Source organism: Opisthorchis viverrini, assembly GCF_000715545.1.
Source record: "Opisthorchis viverrini unplaced genomic scaffold opera_v5_41, whole genome shotgun sequence".
NCBI lineage: Eukaryota > Metazoa > Platyhelminthes > Trematoda > Opisthorchiida > Opisthorchiidae > Opisthorchis > Opisthorchis viverrini.
This window is the reverse complement of record NW_008751697.1, coordinates 650,297-660,987: the sequence shown is the minus strand read 5'-3', so window position 1 is coordinate 660,987 and position 10,691 is coordinate 650,297. Positions and strand designations below refer to the sequence as shown.

General features: G+C 44.9%; 2 protein-coding genes across 2 annotated transcripts in view; one reads left to right on the top strand and one right to left on the bottom strand.

Annotated features, from left to right (window-relative positions):
- Window positions 1-395: 395 nt before the first annotated feature.
- The window catches only part of T265_03022 (hypothetical protein), a gene marked incomplete at both ends in the record, with an annotated part of 52,233 nt that continues 41,937 nt past the window's right edge, over window positions 396-10,691 (top strand). Inside the window, 4 exons of the mRNA XM_009167411.1 lie at window positions 396-516; window positions 560-770; window positions 5,401-5,578; window positions 9,788-9,914. The remainder of the gene's footprint in view (window positions 517-559; window positions 771-5,400; window positions 5,579-9,787; window positions 9,915-10,691) is intronic.
- On the bottom strand, window positions 6,596-6,934 carry T265_03023 (hypothetical protein; the record flags this gene model as incomplete). The annotated part of the gene is made up of 1 exon (XM_009167412.1): window positions 6,596-6,934. One exon carries the CDS (start codon window positions 6,932-6,934, stop codon window positions 6,596-6,598), a length of 339 nt encoding a protein of 112 aa, XP_009165676.1.

Genomic DNA, 10,691 nt, shown 5'->3' with positions numbered 1-10,691 from the left:
CTACTGGAGGGATGAAGTTAATTTTTACATACGGTAATGTAATCTGAAAATTTTAGTTATGCTTCCCCTAAACTGTTTGGTCTTGGGGGGAGGGGTATTTCTATGAGTTTCGGTTTGAATGTGCTCCAGTGTTTCACTTATGCTTCTCTTTCAACCTCTGTAGCATTCTTGTCATTGTTGGAGGTTCTGGCTTCTGGATTGTTAGTGTGGTGGGAAGTGGATATTTGCGTGCTCGGTGGGCTCCTACAGCAGTTCTCCCTTATCCGGGCACGTGCAATGTACACGCAACTGGTGCTTGCTATACGGTTTCCAGTCAGTTATTCCATATAATATCAACCGGACAATGTCGCCGATAATACATTTTGGCGAGACTGGTTGAAAGCCACTTAGCTTATATGGATAATGCACACATGACCCTGAGCATACCCTTCTACTGGATGCTGCTGTTAGTCTCTACCGGTTATTGTCACTTCCCGGATCCGAATATCCGTTTGGACCGGTGTTTGCGCACGGATGGTAGGTGGACTTCAATGTGTCGCATAAATTGCCATTTTTTTAGAAACACTCAGCTGGAATCGAACGTTCCACTTCAACAACCATAGTCTAAACCTCACATTGGAAGTAACCGATCGCCCATCCCACTGGATACTGAACTACATATTTGCCATTATTGCACATGAAAGGTTAGGCTACCAGAATATCACTTTCGTTGAACGCACATGGAGTACTCCCAGTGATTCAATCAGTCGATTAATGTGCCCCGATGAAAAGTAAGTGTATTTTTTCTCTGACAATCGTGTCTTTTCACCTATTGTTGTTGTTGTTGTTGTTGTTGTTGTTGTACCTATTCATTTCATGTTTGGTTTTGTGTGTTAAAACTAGAATAAACACCTTTAGCTATCGTTTGGGCCATTTTGGGGTACTGCATTTAGGGTATACTGAATTACTGATATCGGTGGATGATACGCATAAGGAGTAACAAGGTTAACAGGCGGTTGGTTCTGTTCCCAGCTTTTATTTGTCTGTCAACCCCCTTCCAAGCACCGTCAGCTGCTGCATGAAGTGTGCATGATCAACTTTCATAATGATGTAACAAACCATGTCGAAACACTATTCATAAGGCTGCTAAAAACCGACGGGCCAATACCAGTTTCGCCCATTTTGAGATTCATCAAGTTGGTGTAGTCCCAGAGTTTCCATCAACCTTAGTTCTAATTGAACGTGAGTCGTGTGACGAGGTACACTCGTTTGCAACTTACACTGATGTTAATAAGAGACTCAAATGAATCGCTTGTTTATGATGTTTTCAACTGAAAGTGCCGCACAAAGGCTGCTTCGTGTCTCAGCCGGTACGACATTTGGAGTATTGCAGTATATTTTCTCGATAGAACACGCGGCTCATGAGGTTGTTGGAAACTTTTCTGCAGCTCACGACCGGTGTCGCTCTTGAGGCTTATCAGATGGGCCTAGTCCTCGAATTCCAATAACATAAACGTGAAATTCTTTTGAGTCTGTAACAGTACTTTGCAAGTGAGTTCTTTCCGTTTATCACACACTCGTTGGTATCCAACTAGAACATAATGTTAGCCCGGGGACTGCGCCTACTTGATGAGTCTCTAGAAAGGCGAAACCGGTAGGTTACCGAGGAGTATGAGTAGCGTGTTATAACAAAGAAATATACTGTGATGTCTCGAATATCTTGTCAACTGCTATAACAGCTGTTTTTTTAGAGGAAAAAGTTTTGTGTTGGAAGGAAGAGCCTGACTCAACATTACAGTGGTAAACCACTGGCTCTCTGTCGTCTGTGACGGCGACAACCATTTCGAATGCAACCATGCAGCATACAATACAGTCCCTGCGTTACAGTCTCAGTTGTGTAAGAAACAGTTACAAGGGAGTGGAGTCGCGCTCCACTCACACGCGCTCACAATTGTGATACTTGCATGAATGTCAATTTCTGCTTAACGTTATTCTCCACAGTCATGTCGTTTCACTTATCACCCCCTCCTTTGTCATGCCGAACAAGGCCCGCTGATTATAGCTGTTTTGTCGAAACAGTACTTTGACGATCGGATGGATTAAGCTTATCTGATTTGTGGCCTGCCCCCCACCTAATATGAAACCTTTTGTTCGGCAACTTTGACTTGGTGTACTAGCTTGTCCTGCGTCCTGTCAGTCGCAATGTCTGTGATAGCGTTTGGAACCCTCGACCCTAGGGAAGTGGACGCCGTAGCTTTTGACATCTCTGAAGTTGTGATGGTATAAGGTGCTTCGAAACCAATTTTAGGTTTGCCGCGCATCGCCGACTTCGATGTGTTTCTTGCAGGTGGACTTACCACACAATGGCCATATGACTGAAGTGCATTATAACAAATCGTGAAAGGTAACGGGAAGCGCATGATTGTTGACAGTGAAGCACTAGTGTTCAATCCTAGTGTACATAATGATGTATATTCGTCTTGATTTATGTAGTTGTTAGGGATGTATCGAAACATTGGTACGTTTGGTCGGTTGTTGAACGCTTGTGTTGTTATTGGCCCAACTTTCCTGTGCCAAATGTCTTAATCACCGTGGCGTTAGGGGCTTGGTGTTTGTCCCACGAGAACAGATTGCAGGCCATTCAGCACAATCAAACTATCCATTTTTCGCATAGCGTTAGTGAATTGATCAGCATCGGAATGACACATGCTGTGGGAGCTTTGGAAGGAAGCGAAGTTTATAGGGGTGGTGATCGAGGAGACAGTAGATATGTCTGAAAGTGCGCGTAAAGGGCATCTTTGTCTTGATGATCCAGACTTCTCGGGGTTGGACGGGAGCCTCCCCGCCACCAAAGTGCGCCTGGTCGACTTGAATGGGACTGGAACGACTAGTTGGAGCTAACTTTGTTACTACTGATGTACAGAATGCATACATGAGCGATGTTTAACCAAAGCTCAGGCATCTCCTTATAAAGGTCATACTCGAGGAACGCAAAGTGCGGTCTTTATGCGGGAGGTGGGGGAGTTTTCTCACAGACTGTGTTTTATTTTTTTACCCATTTTGCACATCCATCAACGAAGGAAAATGTCGTAAACCTACGCGTTTTGGCCAGTCGGAAAAGTAAGGAAGAAATCAAGTTACCGACGGTATTCGTAGTCTTTGCCTTGCTTTAACCGACGATTTTCTATTTTGCATGTGTTTAAGACTCGCGGTTGGCCGATTTCCTGTCAAACTATGGTGTCTTCAACTGATCCCTCTTTTCCTTCCCTTCCCATTTACTAGCTTTCACCCATTTTTCCAGCTACACAGAAGCCTGTTTGTTATTACTAGTTATCAAATTTAATCACAAGTGTGGACATAAATATTTAACGGATCGGAGCTAGACGGACAAATGGTACACTGATAAGGTAACAGTATGTGCACCACACATTCCGGCCCTATTCCCAAGGCGTACTGCCTTCTAATAGTCCGCTGTGTGGTTTAGACCGATTACAGTTCCATATACCTATGGGGCAATTTTGCTTCGACGCTTCGGATCTACTTAATGAAAGCAAGTTTCGTTCTGAGAGATATGTGATATAAAGTGGTAACTGCCCTTGATCAGTGTCATTCTTCACAAACTGCACACATCAGCGGTATGAAGTCATTAAATCTCAACAGCACGGGCTTTTTATGGTCATACTCCAGCGAACTCAGTTTCTGATGTCGCTTCTTTGTTCTTCAATGTATAACTAAAGCATATACAATCCAGCTCCAGCAAGACGTGCGACTGCGATGCTGTTCCGTAACTGGTCTCAATCGATGAAGCAGACCGCAGTGTGCCAGATAATCTGGTACCAACACTATCCCGATAACAGCCTCTTGGAGAAACGGGAAGCGTCGCCTTATAATCCGTCATCTCAGTAATGCTGTAATGATGTCATAAGCAGATAATGTGTGATTGCCTGGGTCGGCATGACCACCAAACTGCTACCCTGAATCTACGACCGAATGCAAATTACCGAGTGCTTTAGCAGTGAGAAATGAGGGGAATGGTCAGCATGTATGAAAAAGCCGTTTGTACACCGAACTAAGGTCCTCGGCACAGAAATTTGAGATCTTTTGCCTACATGAAAGGATCTGCACACTGGATCATAGTTCTGTTTTGTAGCGTATTTGGTGCATGTAGCCTAGTTACGGAATTTCGTCCGTTTCTCCTTCACGCCGAGAACGGCTTTAAGTACGAAAACGTTGCAACGATGTTTACCGTAGTAGAAGAACCGTAAGCTTTCTCAGAACAACGAATATGTTCGTTTTGAGGTGCTATATCACAGTTAGAATCGCGTGGCCACGACGAAGCTACAGCTTGTGCATCAGAGGAATTCATTGCGCGCAACTTCCTTACGGGTAGATCATTTCTGATAGTGTGATGGTACGGGTAAACTACACCATTAAGCCTTTTTTCCTGTGATGGATAACACGATCGGGCGAGCACAAGTCCTCAGTGAGATTTTTCCGTAATGCTTCAGCAGTCCAACCTAGTTTTTACCACACGGGGCTACTACAACTGCAGTTTGGTATATGCACGCCAACCGTTATACAGAATCACTTCCATCTGTTGAAAAATCCCCGAATCTCCTCATACTGCGAACAATCTTTAAGTTGCTCAGAAGAAGGGTAAAAATCACCCGATAAGTGAAACGTTCATTTGAGAAGCCTCCACTAGATGAACCAGTGAACACGTATGATCAAGTGGGCGGGATCCCCTACTTGCTTCATCTCTGAGTGGGAGCTAATAACTATTCTGGTCAGCTATTCGAGACCGGACGGTTAAGTGTTCAGACCAGTAGTCGGGAGGCCGCGGGTTTGAGAACTGCGCACTGCTGATGATTCCCAAAAGGGTGAAATAGCCGTTCAGTGCTTCTCAGCTTCTTCACACAGGACGAAATCCTTGTTGAAAAACTTATACCACTTCTAGCGGTTTTCCTCCCTGCCCGACACAACTGATTTCAATTCTGTCAGGCGGTTACTGGGCAGGTAAACCTGATGTTTTCACCAGTTATTGTTTTCGTGAGCGATTTACCGGGTCGAGGCACGGACAAACAGCCATTGATCGCGATATCTCAGTGACTAAATCGCAAAGCTACTGACCTTGGTTGTCAGTGACTCACGTGCTCATCCGCAGCAAAATAAACGAGGAACTGTAGAGTTTGCTTCCACTGATTTCGATAAGGCATATTTTCACATGGATGTACCCAAATTCAATAGCTTGTATATGCTTTGGTGATGGGCAGCTCTGGAGATGAGCTATTTTTTTCCGGACGACGCAGTGTGTTTCATAATGTGCAGATAGGTTTTTTGACCGTTCTTTGCTTCAGGTAGATCTAATCAGGTGTATATTTCCACCGCGACTACGTACCTACCGCTTTTCTTGTTCGATAGCTGCACGGAACTTCCCGAGGCCCATGTTAATCTTGAAGTGTGGCTACCATTGGGCACCACACCGAGTTTCTGGGCCCCGCCTACCAAAGTAACGGATCATGGTCCTTTGGGGCCTGTTAGCCGCTGGGCCCTTTTGCTATCTCCTGCGTTTGTCACTCAAGCCCAAAATCTGCAACGGGTGAGTAATGGTTTTCTCGTCTCCCCAAATTATAGTGGAACATCTGCAGGGACACAGAATCAGTTGAAAACGGCTGTTTATGAAGCTGTAACCCAGTGATTTTTCTTCAATTGAAACGCCAATATTCATTTTTCAACTTCAGTTCGAGAACAGGGTAGCTAGTGATATGGGAATAAGCTTGCTACCAAAACGTTATAACAGTTCAACGAGATCCACCTAGTGTCACCATGTAGAGTAAGCTCCGTAAATAGCCCTTACGGCACTGAATTTTCATCCTTCCGGAAATCCGAAGCGTGCTTCATTTGTCCAAGTCGTAAGGAAGCGAAAAACTTTTAGTCTAGCTGATTTTTTTTTCGGCAATTAGGTTAGTGAGCATCCACAATGGACTTGTATCAAACCACCGTTTCATAAGCTTTTTATAATTTACCATCTGACGGTTGGAGTAAGTGTCGCCAGAACAAGGTTTGCATTAGGAAACCAAAATAATCATTTGAATCCCTTATATTAAGGCAACTACAGTGCTCTCGTTCTAAGTTGCAACAAAGCATTCCTTCCAAAACACCGCTGCATAACTGGAGGTATTTTGTGTCCCTATATCACGTGTTTCTGGAATTTCCGATTTAACTTCCGTTTTCGAAATCTACCGCTCGATGAAAGCCGTAAATCATCCTTTCGGGCTGGTCGGTGTACGGGAGATAGCGACTTTTGCACAACGGTAACCGATCCACTCATCTTGTTGCATGGCCAAGACGGATATGGTAAAAGGCTAATTAAGACCAAGTCGTTTTATTGATCGCTTCACAAAGAACAGCATACAAATTCGGTTTTGACGCAGCTGAATATCATTTATGACACGCAGTCTTCGTAGACCAGTTCTAGAACGCGCATCAAGTTGTTTTAGCTGTGACAAAGCAGCCCAGCCCATTCACTGTTCACCTTAGCAGATAATGGATGCTTTCCACTGGTTCTTTCCGTTGTCTTTGTTTCTTCATCATGGTTTTCTTGTCGACTGATTGTTCACTCTTGTTTTCCTCCATTTTTAGTGGGCATAGTACATGTGTCACAGTACATAGGAAGAAAGAAGGGTAAAAAACCTGCCAGCACTCCGTTTGTCTCGCAGAAAGTCACATGTGCGTCACTGGTTCCGATTCTGGCTGTTTCGGAAAGTTTACTAAGCCAAATGCAGTCATCCTCATCCAGAGAGTCGTGGTGACTTGGTGCGCCAGCAGAGGCTAATACGACGGCCAATGTCGTAACATGTAGTCTCATCTGTTGATCTAACGGTTGGCGTTCCATCCCAAAGTAGCAAACTAGGTTCACTTGTGTACTGGCATCTTTAAAACGTCTTCCAGACATCGTAGTTGGTGCCACTCAGGACAAGAATGTTGTCCTGCGAACTTGTTTGTTGTTCAGGCACGGTTGGTCTGTTACTATCTTATGCTCGAACAATCCATGTTTAACGTCCATACGGAAACAACACATGCTTGTCCTTTCAGTGACAGACTGGTGTCTCCCCGACGCCACAGTTTACGAACGTCGTTCGGGCTTTGACAGTGCGATCGTATACCACATCCTGTGGACCAGCGGTACTGAAGCAGTTTCTTAGGTATGCATGTTCCACAATCACTTCTCTTGTGTCAAGGGAGAGAGGGCCAGGCGGAGGAACGGGAGTGTGCATGCTTGGGTACTCTAATATCACTTTTCACTTTATTGAAAAAACAATCCAAAATGACCGATGGAAGTCATCAGCTTGTCAGGAGCATCCGGTGCCCCATTCTCAATCACGGGACGTTACTACATCGTCTGCATATCCTGGGTCTCGCTCAGCACCACTACATGTGGAAATATCAAACGCTTTCTTGAACACGTCATCGATAATAAAATTACATAGGAACCAAGATACTGGGCAGATTTGTCGAACTGCGCTGTAAGTGGCAAAACACGAAGTCAGTTTGCTGTGTGCCCAAAATTGCTTGGAAGTACGCGCGCGGAGTGCCTTCAGCACCGCACCACCTCATAAGGGAACTCCGTTTTCCACAGGGTAGATCCACGCGGTCGTCCTCACTTCAAAAGCACTTTCGATGTCAAGGTCGAACTTCAGATTTGGTCTTCGGTGTATAATGCAGCCTCAGTAATTGTCGTATGGTCAGCATGTGATCAAATCAGCCTCAACCCAGTAGAAATTGATTGGATTGCTGGTGCACTGTAATTGGTGAAGCGTATCAGATTTGTTATCACAATTGTTCCTAGGTGCTTACAGGTGTCATCTTACGCAGACCTAATAGCACTCGTGAGAGGCATAATTGTGAAAACTCAGTAGAGTTCCGTCCGGGTTGTGGACGGCTTGATGACATAGTTACCTTGCTATAAGTACTGGAACACCGCCACACGTACAGTAGGCCCACGGTTACTGTCTTCTTACATCCAGAAGCAGCGTTTGACTCATTCGATCATGTTTAAAGATATGCCGGACATTTTCGTTACGCTTCTGCAATCCGTTAACTCGAACACCCGTGGGCACGTGAGAGCCTACGGATGTTCCCCTGAGTTCCTCACCAAAGTGGTACTTTCGGGGAAAACCCTTTGTCACCTTTCCTCGAATTGATTATGGTAGAAACGTTCGGTATCTTCTGCCTTTGGCGTAGAGCTTCTCTGGGAAGACCATAAAACTTGGAGTACGCGGACGATATTGCGCTACTTTCTTGGGGTCCCATTCAAATATGAAATGTATTAAATGATGTGGCCATGCGTTTTTGCATACGCTTTGCCCTTCAAAGTACAGACTTATTATAAGACTTGTTGATTGGACCACCAAAACTGGTCATGGCATCGAAAGCACTAGAGATAGTGGACAGATTTTCCCTATTTGGATGACAGCTTTGCCGACGAAACCTGGTTTGCTTTCCTTCAACTCAGGCACATCTGGGATCAGTATGACATTAGTTTTCCGGTGAAAATCGGTCTACGACACCGGTGTTGTTTTACGGTGCATTCCACACGGTATTGCAACTCCCGTGGCTTGCTGCCCCGTATGTATGTCAGAGGTCACGTTTATTTGTGACAACTTTCCGTGTAGACAAAGGGAAAATGTTAGCTAAATCTGTAGGGCTACCTTGGGATTCTCCGCAGGGTTGAGGTAGGGCCTTCGTGATTGGGCGGCTAAAAATGCTCAATCCTGATTGGCTCATTCTTGTCACTTAAAACATGCCTTTTGTTCGCAAGCGGCACGCGACACCTTCGTGCAATCGATGTGACCTTCCATTAGTTTGATTGACCAGCCTCTGGACACCTCTCCCTTGAGGATGTCATTCGCCCGATCGCTGGTGTGATTTGATTTGTGCTGGCTCGAAGTACTACTGTCAATTTGTCGGCCCGTCCCAACGGCAGGGAGGATGCTTACCTGAGATCTGGTACAGATCTGCATTTCGGAGATAGGCCAAAGTTGTCTAGTGATCCACGTAACTTGGTTACATTGTGGGGCCACAATCCGCTGCCTCAACGTAATTCGTTTGACGCAACTGCTTCTGGGTTCTGACTTGCATCGCTTGCCTGACGTAGTGTTCAACCAGGCGTCCACAGTGGGCATCGTTCACAGTATCTCCGAATCAGCCGCTGACTTTATAATCGTTGTGATTTATTTTCTGTCGGTTTCTCTTCCTTGACTTTTTATGGATGTTCGGGAAAACGTAGTCCTGTGGCCGGAATACACTGCACACACGTCCTGATCGGGATGTGACTGAGTCAACCACCTGTAACTTTGATGCGTGTGTTTTACTGTTGACTGCGCAGTTATGAGATCTTCCAGCCAATACATACCGGGCGCATGTATTGTTTCGACTCACACGGTACTGGTTATGAGTTCGTAGGGTGTGTGCTCTTGTTTCCATGAGACTCACCACGCGTCCGTCATACTTGTGGGCCAGAATGCGGAGGTCGTTTCGTATTGACATGTTTTATTGGAGTGCAGTTCATTTCCCAATTCTTTTTATTCCTAAATCATAAGTTCTCATCTGCCTTGAACCTCTGCTTAGAAGTTCATTTGTCTTACGGGTGATGAGAGCTGTTGCTTTATTAAGCTATTATCTATTACCAATCCATAAGCGGCTTCCGTTTTAAGAGATACTCTTGAGGAAACTCTTGAGTACACCTTTTTCACTAGCTTACATTTTCGGTGGATAACACGAAGTTCCATTGCGATTCCTCTCGCAGCCAAATTTAGAGTCTACCTGTGATCCAGTCATTCGTTCTGTCTTCAGACAGAACGGGGAAGCATTCGGAACCAGTTTGAATCTTGGTAATCCTGAGAACCAGCCAGCAATGCTCAACGTGCAAAGCAGTAAGTTCCTTCTGTGTAGTCGGCGGGCTCACATCTGATTGAAATCCTACGGTGTTGTTTTTTCTTCTGGGTTGACGCCCTGATTATTAGCATTTCGTTTCTGACTCCGATGATGTTTTACTGAATCCTAATTCGTGAAAACATGGGCTGTCACCGAATTTTTCTACCTACAATACTATTGATACATGGTGCACAGCCGCAACTTTTTACGCCTAGGATAACTGAATTCTGGTTGTAATACAACAGAATTACTACATTTCTCAAAATTTATGCAGTGCGATGCTTGTGGTCGAAAACATTCCCTGATTTAATACGGCACAGCACATGTATTCGGTCTTCAATGGATGTGTACCGAAGGACGTTCCACTTATGCGTAATACGTGCTTCCATGTCGTAAAACGCCTCAGTCTTTTGAACTAATATGACCCCCAGTTTCTCACGAGAAAGTGCCTCAACTTTGTTTGGTACAAAAGGACAGCAGCCAGCTAGATACTGTTATCAACATAATTATTGTTATTTATCATCCTCATCGTCGCAAACCCTATTTTCTGTACTATTAAGCGTTTATCAGGTTCGCAGTGCGGGTTCTCGATACCCCAGTCATATGGATGGCTTGCGTCAGCGATCCAAGGACCACACTTAAGTTGCTTTACAAACAACCGACAGGACTTCGTCACAGAGGCTCTAGTTTTCTGCCGTAATTGCAGTATCCAGATGAGTGGTAGAAAGTGGCCACGAAAATTGTGGTTCAAAGTGCTCGGTTCAGCAGCCGGTGTG